The 14,575-nt window shown below is 42.0% G+C and overlaps 1 protein-coding gene across 1 annotated transcript in view; it reads left to right on the top strand.

The window, feature by feature from the left end:
• Positions 1–13,106, top strand: part of LOC308083969 (poliovirus receptor homolog) — a 137,186-nt gene extending 124,080 nt beyond the window's left edge. Inside the window, exons 7-10 of the mRNA XM_080426417.1 lie at positions 4,845–4,980; positions 6,147–6,204; positions 8,775–8,858; positions 10,950–13,106. Of these exons, the coding sequence (XP_080282543.1) occupies positions 4,845–4,980; positions 6,147–6,204; positions 8,775–8,858; positions 10,950–11,171 (500 nt within the window). The 3' untranslated portion in view covers positions 11,172–13,106. The remainder of the gene's footprint in view (positions 1–4,844; positions 4,981–6,146; positions 6,205–8,774; positions 8,859–10,949) is intronic.
• The last annotated feature ends 1,469 nt before the right edge of the window (positions 13,107–14,575 follow it).

Raw genomic sequence — 14,575 nt, 5'->3', positions numbered from 1 at the left:
ATAGCACAGCCCTGGATGGCATATACACAAGAATGCTACGAATGGCACTTGATGTCACATGGGCGGACCACATGGGACCAAAGTGGACCTCCCACAGGTCACACAGACAAGGTCAGAGAGAGAAGGATGAGGCTGGCAGGGCACTGTGTCAGGCAGTGAGCAAGCTGACACTGTGGGAGCCAACGTAGAGGAAATGGGCGAGTCTGAGGCTAGTCCGCACTCCCGCATTGCATCCAGTGGTGTAAAGTAACTAAGTACATTTACTCAAGTACTGTACTTAAGTACACTTTTGAGGAATTTTTACCTTACTGGAGTATTTCCCATTTTCAGTACTTTTACTTCTACTCCACTACATCTCAGAGGCAAATATTGCACTTTTACTCCACTACAATTATTTGAAAACTTTAGTAACTAGTTACTTTGCAGATATACATTATTACATTATAAAACATACATTAACCAGTTTAGCCCTATTTTATACCTAGGCTATTTGAAAATAGCCGGCGTTGTGAGCTTGTAGATCTGCTATTTTCAAACATTTTAGTACTTTTACTTTTGGTACTTTAAGTACATTTTGATGCCAATACTTTTGTACTTTCACTCAAGTACATTTTTAATTCTGGACTTTTACTTGTAACAGAGTATTTTTATATTGCAGTATTGGTACTTTTACTTAAGTAAAGAATTTGAGTACTTTTTCCACCACTGATTGCATCTCATGAAGAATATTCAATATATTGGTGTAGATTTTTTTTTTTTTGGGGGGGGACACAGACATACAGATGCTGTTATAGACGGTAGGCCCCTTCAGTGCCACGCCATATAGCAATAATGTACTGTATATCTTACCTTATCGTGTTAGTTTGTTTATATTTACATCACTACATCTGTACAGATAGATGTAGGCAGTGGTGGAAAGTAACTAAGTACATTTACTCAAGTACTGTACTTAAGTACATTTTGGAGGTATTTGTACTTTACTTGAGTATTTCCAATTTCCAATACTTTTACTTCTACTCCACTACATCTCAGAGGCAAATATTGTACTTTTACTCCACTACAATTATTTGAAAACTTTAGTTACTAGTTACTTTTCAGATATAAAGTATGATATAATGAAACATACAGTAACCACTTTAGCCCTATTTTATACATAGGCTATTTGAAAATAGCAGATCTACAAGCTCACAACGCGTCGCATCGCGACGCGTTGTGAGCTTGTAGATCGGCTATTTTCAAATATTTAGTACTTTTACTTTTGGTACTTTAAGTACATTTTGATGCCAATACTTTTGTACTTTTACTCAAGTACATTTTTTATTTTGGATTTTTACTTGTAACATAGTAGTTTTATATTGCAGTATTGGTACTTTTACTTAAGTAAAGAATTTGAGTACTTTTTCCACCACTGGATGTAGGTGCCTTATCTGAATAGTTTTCTGTGCCACAGTACCTCGTGATGCCTTCCCTCCCGGCATGCAGTCAACCTTTTCTCCCGTGTTCACGGTCCTACACTATGTAAATCATCTGTCTCTATTCATATGAGCAACTGCTCCCCTGGGTCACCTCCGTTAAGACTTTAGTAAATGTCACAGTGAAACACTGTCCAGCTCCCTCCCCGAGAGACCTTGTATAAGCCTGAGTCAGTAATTATTTAGCATTTAGTCATTATAGAGTTGAGATTTTTTTTCTTTTTCTTTTACAAGCCACCAGATTCTCCATTTTTATAGGGGAGCTGATGCGAGGCATGTTTTACAACCTCTGGAGATAGACAGTTTTGATATGGAGGGTGGGGGGGTGACACCGCGCCTGAATACCTGATTGGAGATTTTCATCTCTGCTCGGTCTGTCATCTTAGTCTCGGCGTAATACCCTCTTGTACTTGTCTCCATGGGTACACACAAGTGATGCCACTAGGAGACCTCCTGTCTTTCTGTTGCATGTTTTATTGAGCTGCACATATTATTTCTAAATGTATAGCATTCATTATCTTCAGATTAAATTAAAGTACTCTATTTTCTCAACTTGAGAAGTACACCCTTAAAGGGATAGTTCACCCCCAAAATGACTTTTGTTCTATCGATTAGGCCCCATTTAGACTGCAGTCAAATCCAATTTATTTCTCAAATCCGATCTTTTGGCCCGACTGTTCACACTGTGTGTGTCACAGATCTGTGTGTTCAGACTGATTTAAACAACGTTAACCCAAAGCCGCCCTGCGTCGACATACTGTATATGCTTTTGGTTACCGTGGCATGGACGTAGGCATCATGACGTATATGTGTTCTTCAAATTCTTTATTTTCTTCTGACACTTGATATGCGACTTGGGTGGTTAGAGCAGGTTACTGCGTTCAGAGACGCATCTTTGGAAATCAGATTTGAAACCACCTCTGAATGTGTCTCAAGTCGGATTCGTAAAAATCGGATTCCATGTGACCTGTCTCTGTTTAGACTTCATAAAACAAATCGGATTCCAATCTGTATATGGCATAGATCTGATCACAGGCTGGATTTGGCTGCCAGTCTAAACGGGGCCTTATGGAGACTTAATTCATAGGTATTTTTTGGTTAGCCAATAATTTGATGACCGGCAGCGGTTCCGGTAGGAGACACAAAGAGTCTCCTTTGTGTCTCCTACGGGAACCGCTGCCTACCGGTCCGCTGGTCATCAAATTATTGCCATTGGAATGCGGCAAAGACCAAAAAATACCCATGAATTCAAGTTTCCATGGGGTGACTAATCGATAGAAAAAGATAAAGAGAGATGGGCATAATTGAAATGACATGATTTAACAGCATGACAATTATTTCTTGGATATCTTCTTGTATTAATATTACATTGAGTGTTTCTTCATAACAGGAGAGGGTAAATCTGACCGTGGGTGGATGGATGGCCTTGTAATGCCAATGGTTGGTCCATACTTAATTTCAAGCCTCAGGACTTTATTGCCAATCATAAATGAACCAGAGTCCCTATTATGCATGAGTGCCTGGAGGTTAGAATCCTTCCAGAACCACATGTTCGTCCTTCGTGTGAAGATGGCTGATGAGGCCGATCCTCGCACGGCATGTCCGGTTGCAATGAGGGCATGTGATGGCTGAAGGATGGCTGGGTGAGAGGGTGAGGGTGTTGTAAAGCATTGAACTGATGGAACTTTGTGGTACAGAAAGGACCAGTGGTTTTGGCTTTAAGGGAAATATAAAAAACTTAATTATAGCATACAAAATAAGTCCAAACAACCTAATCCACTGTCAATACTGCCTCATCAAAGTTGATACGCTGACTTTATACATTGTCAGATACTTGAATGCGTCCTTATATTATCATCACTTTACCCAAATACAGCTCAAGTGGAGTTAGAGGTTTTTGACCGTTAATGTGGAGATTTTTTTTTCGTCTGACTTCGTCATTCTAATCAACTAACCACCGAAGTCAGAAGCGCTTTTTAAAACTTTTCATTGGTTCAATATTTGTAAAAACCCACACACAGACGTAAAGGGTGTTCAATAGCACTGATTAATAAAAAAAAGAAAAGTTGAAAAATTGAGACAGCTGGTTTCTGCCCGACAGCAACACTATGTGAAAAATAATTAGTGGTGGTACTTCTATGGCCTACTGGCAGTGTGCATAAAAAACATATCTATATAACTCCTGCAGAGCCACACAGTAAAAATCTGGTGCCTGCTTGTTAAAAACAACTTTTCACCCCATGGCAGACTGAGAAAGAAACGGCACAACTAAACTGGATCAGAAACCATTGATGAGATCTTTCCTTCGAGCACCGCGATACGCTTTGGAGGAAGGCACATTCAAGCATGAAATTCACTAGGTCTCTCACCCAGAAATACCAATTTCAACCACCTTTTGAAATCCCTTTGCGGCACAATAGGATGCAAAAATAAAATCAAGGTTGAGTTGAAAGCATAGTGCGCAGTGGAGGATGCTGATCGTGATCAAATGGTGTGCCATTAACAAGAAACACAGAGAGAATACTAAGTAGAAGAACTGGAGATGATCATTTGCCCTCTTCTTTAGAAATGAGGCAAATCGAAAACAATTTTTGCGAGATATTCAAAGCAGACCATTGTCAGAGGAGAAGCTGTAATTAGAGAGCAGATAACATTCAATCACGACACGTCCAATTACCGGTGCCAGGGTTTGTTCTCGTCAAATGAGCTTTAGATCCACGCTGGCCTTTACCGCCCCCTTATTAGCATAATCCCCCCGGGAACGCCGTGGGATAATGAGAGGGTCGCACCTTTTTGTAAACACAGACTCTGTGTGGGAGTGTGTGTGTGTGTGTGTGTGGGAGTGTGTGTGTGTGTGTGTGCGCGCGCGCGCATGTTCAGACAAGATTCATTAGTGAAACATCTGATTCCTTCGGTTCTTCTTAATAACCCAAGTGAGTCCATCTACTAATCAAGACCCTTTCTCACTATTCTACCCATACTCCATCTCTCTTTCGAACACACACACACACACACACACACACACACACAGACACAGACACAGACACAGACACTCACACACAGATTCTCATTGCAGTTTTCTTTTTGTGAGTATTTTCTGCCTCATTTCTTCCTGAGTGCTACTGTACATTACATTGAGGAGGTATTGTGACTCAGCCTCTTATAAATGAGTCTGTGAATTTACAAGATGTAGCTGAAACACTGACCATGAATTAAAGCTTCTTTTTTTTTTCCACAAAGAGAAGGCAGCATCTTTTTCATTACCTGAGATATTCTGTTCCCCTGCTCACATAACACTCACCCACATTCTCTCTCTCTTTCTCTCTCTCTCTCTCTCTCTCTCTCTCTCTCTCTCTCCTTCTCCTTCCACAGGAACCCGTCTTCCAGAGAAGGGTGCCACCACAGGCAGTATCATCGGGGCCATCATTGGGGTCATTCTGCTCTTGGCCATCATTGGGACGGCTATCGCCATGTTCCGCAAGCACCATAACGACAAGCTCAATGGAGAGTGAGTACATACCTGTAACTTCCTCAGGCTTTTGTCCTGGAATACCTATAATATACGTGTGCATTCAGCCTGCTTTCCTGAGGCTTTTTTTCCCCTGGAATGACAATGATGTTATATTGTGTGTGCGTGTTATTGATTCACAGTGCATGTCTTCTGTTTCCTTCCTGCCTTCCTCAGGCTTTTTCTCAGCCTCTCTCTGGTCTCTAGTGTGTCTCTAATGAGGGCAATCACTCACACAACTATGAGAGTTCAGCTGCAGCCATGCACTCACATTCTGCTCCTAATTGTGCTCCTCGCCGTATACAGACACAACACTCTCTCTCCATTAACTAATTATCTGAATAATTATTATCGCACATAATTGGTTCTCAAACGTGGTTTCATGACACATAAAACACATTAAAAGTCTTTATCATGGTCCTTCAAACGTGTATAAAAAGTTTTAACTGAAAATTCCACCCCAGTGAGCCATTGCAGGTGTTTTTCGCTCACATTTCTAAAGCATTTTCAATGTCAAAAGTAATCTTTGCCTGCGGGTGTCGCTGTTGAGGGATTTTGCCTGTCAATCATCGCCTCTGCTCCGCCCCCCCCCCCCCCCCCCCCCCCCCAAAAGGAAAGGAGAGGGGAGGGGAGTGGCGGGGAGGAGAGGGGGCGGGATTAAGTGACTATGACATCAAAATCAAGGGGCCAATCCCAGAATACTTTTCAGCCTAATTTTTTTTTTTAAAACAGACCACAGAAAATCCACTGAATGTTCAAAGTTCAGTTTTTTGGGCTGTAATTGAGGTCATAAAACACCCCAAAAAATATAAAATATATAATATAATATAAAAAAGAAAAGAAAAGTGAAAATGAATCTCATAGAACCTTTAATATCAAGGACCCCCATTACTCTGCGGGTGTACAAATGAAACCAAAAAGTGTACACTCTCAGAGTTGCACAGTCCTCTTAGGGTCAATTTGGACCCCCCCCCCCCCCCCCAAAGGAACCCTGAGGGTACCTGGACCCCACTTTGAGAACCACTGTCTAATGTTAAAAGAGTAATGTGACAAGCCGTTGTGTGTATTATCCTTTTTGACACATATGTACACTTTTTGTCAATATTAATAAAGATGTCAATAAATCAATCGATCAAAGTCTCTCTCACTCTCTCTCTCTCTGTCAGTGGCCCACCCAAGTACAAGCCTCCTCCCCCTAAGAAGACCAACACCTCCACGGACAGGGTGAGTCAATGTCTAAGCTTAACCTGTGACCATAACTCTAACTCTAGCCCTGACCCTAACCCCAACCATAGGCCTTTCTCTAACCCTGACCCTAACCCCAACCATAGGCCTTTCTCTAGCCCTGACCCTAACCCCAACCATAGGCCTTTCTCTAACCCTGACCCTAACCCCAACCATAGGCCTTTCTCTAGCCCTGACCCTAACCCCAACCATAGGCCTTTCTCTAGCCCTGACCCTAACCCCAACCATAGGCCTTTCTCTAACCCTGACCCTAACCCCAACCATAGGCCTTTCTCTAACCCTGACCCTAACCCCAACCATAGGCCTTTCTCTAACCCTGACCCTAACCCCCAACCATAGGCCTTTCTCTAACCCTGACCCTAACCCCTCCCCAAACCTTAACCCATTCAATCCGGTAACGCATCTCTGTCATTGTAGATTTCTTTGGCTATTAAAAAATTGCAGATCTACAAGCTCATAGCGCGGCACTCTGTGCCGCGCTATGAGCTTGTAGATCTGCTATTTTTGGGCGGTGAAACCGCCCCTATATGTGAGGTTTGGACATTGCACCCCCCCAACCCTGCGCTGTGATTGGCCACCAGTGTACCCCCCTAACCCTGCACCGTGATTGGCCAATCACAGTCTATTCAGGACTGTGATTGGCTAGTGAAACATGACACATGTGCATAGCCCTATAAATAGGACTATGCACTTAAAAAAAACACATTTATGTTTTTTTTTAAGTTAGGGGTGTACAATGGTTGGTCCACAATATTACTTTTCTTTAAGTGAACTTCCATCACTGTTATGACCACTGTGACCACACCGCCCACTTCACACTGGGTGTGATTTTTGGGCGGTGAAACCGCCCCTATAAGTGAGATTTGGAAAAATGTACATTTTCCTGCGCTGAGATCTGGGCCCAGGAAATTTGTAGAATTATCCTGCGCTGTGATTGGCCAATCACAGTCTATTCAGGACTGTGATTGGCCAGTGTCACATGACACATGTGCATAGCCCTATATAAGCAACCATAACTCGAAAAAAACCAAAACTTTGTTTTTTTCGAGTTATGGTTTCGTCCATCATAAAGAGTGTTTCAATAAATGTATTTATCTTTTGTACATGATTGGTTGACTCCATTCAGTATTGTGATTAGCTAGGAATACACCGCCCACTTCACACAGGGTGTGATTTTTATTGTAGATCTGCTATTTTTGAAAAATCGTGAAAATGTGTGCAAATCTTTGAATATATATATTTTTAAAGCGAACATTAAGCATTGTAAAATGCTTTGTTCCAGGGACCCCCAGAAGCAAAGATTTGAGTTAAAAATGTCTCTTTAAAAAACAAGATTTTTACAAATGTTCACGATTTACAAGCTTTTGATTTACAATCTACAAGCTCATGGTGCGGCACTCGCTGCCGCGCTATGAGCTTGTATATCTGCTATTTTTGAATAGCCACAGTATAAAATAATGGTTATAGCTCAAAATCTAAAACGACACAGATGCGTTCCCAGATTGACTGGGTTAAGCCTAAATAAAAATGTGTTTATATATGAAAATATGACAGTTTATGTCACTGTTCACATATTTGGATGCATCTTTTATGTTGGCGCATAGGTGTTAAGCAATTCCTCCACTAGAGGACAGTCAGTTCATTATCAAAGATTTTCTGACAACAAACATGGCACGACCGTCCAACTCACATTTAATTTCCAGCTGTTCTGTAATTACTGTTTGTCCCTGTGCCCGGACGAAGTGACATCATTTATTTTAGTTTAAAAGGACTAATGCAAAAACACATCCAAGCAATCAGACCTATAATACGAAAATAGTTTTTTTACAGATGGCAATGTCACAGATGGTGTGTAATGGACATGACATGAGCTCATACTTATTTAGAAATGTGACAAAGAAAAACTGCCTTACTCTCTAACCCTGACCCTGACCCTCACCCCAACCTTAACTCTAACCTTAAAGTGTAATTTCAGTGATTTTATGGTTGGAATGGGGAGCATCCCTTGCTAGCGTAAGCACTTTGTATCTGTAATGATTTAGGAAACTGAAATAAAGAATTCAGTCAAAAGCGCTTTGTAGGCTCCACATGGGGGCTCAATGAAGTATAGGGTTAAGTGGTTAAGTGCTACAGTTAGGTGAGATGCAAATACTGTATTTTTTTTCTTCACAATTCAATTCAATCTTTATTTCAGACAAGGGAAGATCCATATCACAAAATATACAACACCACACAATAAAAACAGACATAAAAATTAAAAAATAAATTTTAATTTAAAATCATGAACCCACACATGGCTGTAAGATGCAAGGTAGCCTACATGAACAATGTCAATCTAACATGTTGGGGTCATTTACATAAATAAGAAATAATTATTTGGTCCTTTGACATAGAACAGATGTCTGCAGCCATCTCAGAGGCCAACATTGACGCAATCACAGGGACCACAATTATGTTTCCGAAGAGCTGTGAAAACTATCAGCGAGGCCATCTGTGCTGATGATGTGTCATGGTTTCATTATGTAAATGTACGTACATTATTTCTGCAGCTGAACGTTGCTCACAACCCAGTGTCTGAGGGGAGACCTCTGCAGAGCGAGGACTACGCCAACCGGAGTGCCGAGCCAGTCACGGTAAGTTATTTTATTATCCTCAGACAGGAAATTATTTTCCACAGTTGGTGGACATCCAATAATAATAATAATAATAATAGCTCAGATTTACATAGCGCTTTTCTAAGTACCCAAAGCCGCTTTTTTACATAAAGAAAAGGAAGGAACCAACTTTATTAAGAAAAAATACAATAAAAGATGAGTGGTAGATTAAAATGATAAAAGGTTAAGCATGGGTTGGGGAGACATCTTAACTAGACCTCAGCTGGGAAAAGCTATCCTGAAGAGGTGGGTTTTGAGTGAGGTTTTGAAGGAGAGGAGGGAGACATTTTTTTAGATGGTTGGGGGGTGCATTCCAGAGGGAGGGGCAGCAATAGAGAAAGCCCTATCCCCCCAGGTACGGTAATTGGCCTGGGGGACCTCCCAAGGTTGGCTTCACTGACTGAATACAGACATTATATAGGTATTACATAATAACTGAAACAAAAAGCACAAATATATGGATAGTAGAAACGACATGCTCGGTTGATTATCGTCACTGTAAAAGGAAATATGCGTATTATTGGTTTTATTTTGTATGGCAGAGGAGACTAAAGGCAACACTGCTGGACTTTTAAAGTCGTCGGGGAGTCATCAGATCGTTATGCATTTCACATTACACAAGTCTCTTCTTGAAATCGGCTGTCATGATATCGTTGTGGTTTTCATACTATACCATTGTTCGCCGACAAAGGACCACACACTGCAAGATATTTCACAGGACTCATCGCCGAGAGTAGAGCCTGCACCGGGAGCGGGATCCCGCGGTACCCGCAGGCCCCAGCGCAAATCTTGCGGGCGGTATTTAAAAACTTGCGGTCGGGAAGAGGTGGTCAAAATAAAACCTGCAATAAACCAGATATAGAGCACCCATGGAGCATGTGTGGTCATGCTTTACTTTAGCAAGATATGAATTTTATATCTACATTCAGAGGAGAACATAATTTCCCAAACGGTCTCTCTCTCTCTCTCTCTCTCTCCCCCTCTCTCCCTCCCTTTCTCTCTCTCTCTCGTGTGTGTGCAGCTCGTCGCAAAATAAACACAAACTCTCTCTCTCTCTCTGTGTGTAATTCCTCTCAAATAAACAGACGCCCCCCTCGCGCACGCTCGCTCACTCTCTCTCTCATTCTGTTTTGTAATGTTTTTGGATCTCAATGGAAATATTGTAGGCTTTTACAGGACTGGACGGTAATATATTTTTTGTTGCGGGCAGGAGCCCGCGTCATGTCCAGCGACCCTCCTCTAGCCACCTGACTGGTACTGTGCTCTCATTGGCCGTAGCACGGATCTCCTCGTGGTAGTGATCGCAACCCCATTCAAACTATATGATTTCCAGTCGGCGACAAAGACAAATATCAAACCTACCAGAAATCTAGAAATGCTTGGGGAGGCATTGGCGAGCGCTAGAATTGCGGTCTGATCTTCTCGTAGTAGTTTTCACACACAGCGAGCAAAACCTCGGCGAGCGAAGCCTGATCTTGCGTCAGACCGGGGGGGGTTGTCGGCGAGGGCCAAAAAAGGTTGGCGACAGCATAAGTTGGGCAAGTATCTTGCCGTGTGTAGTAGCTCTATAGGCTATGTTGGCAGCCAAAGTCTTTAGGATTGGAATCAGATTGGTTTTATCAAGCATGAACAGCCAAACAACACAATGTAAACAGATGTTTTTGAATCAGATTTGAACCACATGCCTAGGTGGTTTGAAATGAGATTCAAATCTGATTTCTAAAGATGTGTCACAGTCTGGACACATCAATACTGAAGCCTGGTTCCGTGTCGCTCGCCGAAAATAGCCAATCTACAAGCTCACAACACGTTGCATCGCAACGCGTTGCATCCAGTGTATTAGTAGAGATGATAATTGAAGGTGCTGTTACTTCCTGATCAGCTGATGATGATGATGATGATGATGGATTGTGTTTAAGGTGGAGACAGAATATAAATATGTTCCCAACCCCACACTCACACACACAGAAAAAAAACTTTCAAGTTCATTGTAAATGTTTTCAGACTACCCATAAAACACATGTCTTTTTTGCATTTTTATTTATGTATTTCTTTTACTCGTGTTGACAGGATCTGGATAACTACACTGAGGAGAATGATGATGGCTATGGACCAGAAGACGAGAGGGAGCATTACCACTCTGCTGCCCCCCCTGGCTGGGATGACCCTGCACACAGCGAGGTTCCTCCTCCTTACGCCTACTCAGCTGAAGGCCCCCAGGACCAACCCCGAGGCTCCAATGCCAATGTCAACCGCGAGGACAGCTTTGTGTCCTCTGCCATGTTTGTGTGAGAAGAGAGAGAGCACTGTGATGAGTTGGATTTGTGTGTGTGCGTGTGTGCGTGTGTGTGTGTGTGTGTGCGTGCGTGCGTGCGCGTGTGTGTGCGTGTGTGTGTGTGTGTGTGTGTGTGTGCGCATGTGTGTCCGTCCATGCATGTCACTGCATGAATGTCCATGCTTGCTTAAAGGAGAGACTTGACTTCAACTCTTTGACAAGAAAGGAAGGTGAATTTCCAGAGAGCATTGATGCACAGTTCTGAATGTTCAAACATGTGCCTCAGATTTTGAGGATTTTAATTTGTCTTTTTAGTTTTCAACTGGCCATCGTCGACTAGTCACACCAGGGCGTGAATGTCTTTAACTAGAAAGCCGGTAGCCTGAATTCTTAGGATCGATTTGTCAAGAGCCAGTAAAACAAACTACTCACGACTGCATGTAAACTTGCTATATATTCTGAAGGAATATGACAAAATGTTTATTTTTATTTTCAAACTGTAGGCACAAAGTTTGTTTTCAAATCTCATGGACTGTTGAATGTTACATCATATTGGGAATGGGATAGAGTAGGGATAGGTTTTGAAATGGCCCCTGGCTGAGGGTTTGAACCAGATGCCAGTTATCCTATCTCCTGTGGGAGCCCTATGTTGCATTATTGAACACTGAACTTTGGTTGCACATTACAGTTACTGACATATTGTGGGTGGTGCAAGACGCAACACGCAGAGAGGCATTAGCTGTTACTTCTTGTCTCCTTGCATCAGTTTGTGTGGTCGTGTCTGAATGAGGTTGGCAGGGAGGCAAAGCCGAGCACGCTCCCTTCAGGAGGAGCTATTAGCTGCATTTAATCAGCCAGTCCAGCAACTCCAACCTCGCAGACCTCACAGCGCAGACATCAGCCGAGTAGCCCCTGGTGGAATGGTAGTGTATGTGCATGGATCTCAGATATCTGTGGGTGCTCCACCTCAGGTCTCTCTGCCTCACTCATCACACCTCAATGACAGAGAGAACAGATGGCTGTGAAAAGGGAAGTGCACATAATGACTTATTTTATTCATGTATTGCTGGTTAGTACTGATTCTTCCTGCTGTAACAAGTGGAAGGTGTCATTCCAAAGTCCTTGAAAAATCCATTGAATGTTTTGCTACCCGGCATTCATTATATATCTCAAAACCACAGATGTCCCTTAAAAGAGTAACTATTTTTCACTTTCATGATGGTAAATATTTTGTTAAAGTACGCATCAGTTGTTGTTTTTTGTTGGATATCTCTATTTTTTAAACGAATGTCTTCAATTTGTATTTCTTATACATTTTTTCCCCTCTAAAGCCATATTATACTAAGGACCTGTTGCCGTAACAACAAACAAAGACAGTCATCCTGCTGTTTTTTATTTTTATTTTATTTTTTCAAGAGAAAGGACCATCTGTTACTTAAAAACACTGAAAATGTTGTGCCTCTTTTTTGTTTTGCTTTTTATGTTGTACAATAGTAGATCTAGTAACGTACTGTACTCTGCATGGATTAGGCTCAATCTGGATTATGTCGATTATAAATCTGTTGCCATTCATCTCCAACGGAGGGATTAAGCAGTTCTTTGTAGAGTTGAAAGAGGGCTGACACAGAGCCTGATACTATGTCAGTAGCATCCTTCTACAGGGTAAAACAGGTCAGAATTGTCAGAGATAATGATTGTACTGTGTGTAAATCACTCTGTTGTTAACCCAAAGCTGACTTTCTTCATTATGGCCGACCAGGGTGTGTATTTTCTTGTGTGTATGCAATCATGGCCTCATGAGAGGTTTGAGTGGCCTCTGCGATTTTTATTCTTAGTGTTTTCAATTATGTTTATTTTATTTTATTTTTTTACTGTATTATGTACGGATTTAATTGTCAATGAAATAATGATGTGCCACTGCTGATTGTTGAATCAATAAAATTTTAACTGTGTTTGTTGGCTTGATGTGTTTCATGTCTATGGTTTCATGTCAGGCCTTTTGAACTGTAAGCATAGACTGTAAAAAGTATGGACAACGTTACGGCCATAGACTCTACAGACCGTAAAAGAAGCCTATTTTTCAACGGTTTCAAATCCGCCATCTTTCTATACCTGCTGCACTCGGAAATTAATACTATTTTGTGTGTGTGTGTGTATGTATATATATATATATATATATATATATATATATATATATATATATAATTCCTCCATTTACCACACGATGGCAGTATGTGGTTATAACCTGCTTTGATGGGTCCTGCTAATGCCCTTATGTAGTTTTGGAACTTACTGAACAAAGCCCTTGGGCTGTACTTTGACTATTTTGTATTAGTAGGTATGACTGTGATATAACCACATTATAGCCTTTAGTCCCAAATTTAGACTGAATGGTTGACTAGTAGCTACATGAACTGGCATTGCTGGAATGCCATTGCAGCAAAGGTCCACACGAGGGCTCTGAACACCAAGGCCTGAGAACACGATACACGCCTGATACAATGGCATATCTCTCTTCTTTCTCTCCCTTTCCCTTCTCCCTCTCCTCTCCTCTGACTCATCTCTTTCTATATTAAGCCTCACATCCTCCGGATCCGCCACTCACACGCCGTGCAAAAGTCTACAGGTGCATTATTACCGCCATCCGTTTTTCTCCCCTCAAAAACCCCCGTGGTCCCTCGACCCAGGCTGTGCTGCCACCGCCAGTCTGAAATATGCCCACGGTAGAGTTTCAGATGGGAAGCAGAAGCACAGAGACGACATATCCTATCTCTCTCTGTTCTGCACTGCTGACTCACCTTCTCGAAACACTCTCTTCTCTCGCTGGCTTATTTGTATTCACGGTTGTGGAGTACAGCAGTGAACTGAATGAACCGCGGCCGAGCTAGCGCAGAGCACTGGTCTGGTAGATAGTGGTGGTTTGGCCCCAAATCTATGAGGCTGAGGGCACCATCAGTTCACATGCAGCAGAGAGATGATGGTACAGACCAGAGGGTTTGATTAGGGGGAAATCCATGCCTCTGCGTTCGATAACCCCCCTGTCTGGACTGGTCATTCATTTTCGTTTTATCTCTGCTTCTGGTCATACTGAATTAAATGTAGACCGTCTTGATATGTTTGGTAATAGGAAAATCACAATTTCAAACCCTGAATAGAAGTAATAGTAGAACCCCATACTGAATGGCAGCCTGGATTTGAGATGGCAGCAATAAGGCCCTAAAAAATCAAGGGGGGGGGGGGGGGTAGCGTTGATAACCCGACTACACCATTAGACTCATGACATACTAATATAAATGAAAAAGCAATTAAATGGCCCCTTTCCGGTCATGACAAAGTATGAACGGTGTGTTCCATGTTAAATATAGAGGGCACGGTATGCTAGCTTTCTACCGGCTGTACCAGCAGCACCATGACTCTGCAG

Source organism: Gymnoscopelus braueri (genome assembly GCF_963280865.1).
Source record: "Gymnoscopelus braueri genome assembly, chromosome: 4".
NCBI classification, from domain to species: domain Eukaryota; kingdom Metazoa; phylum Chordata; class Actinopteri; order Myctophiformes; family Myctophidae; genus Gymnoscopelus; species Gymnoscopelus braueri.
This window is presented reverse-complemented; position numbering and strand designations above follow the sequence as displayed.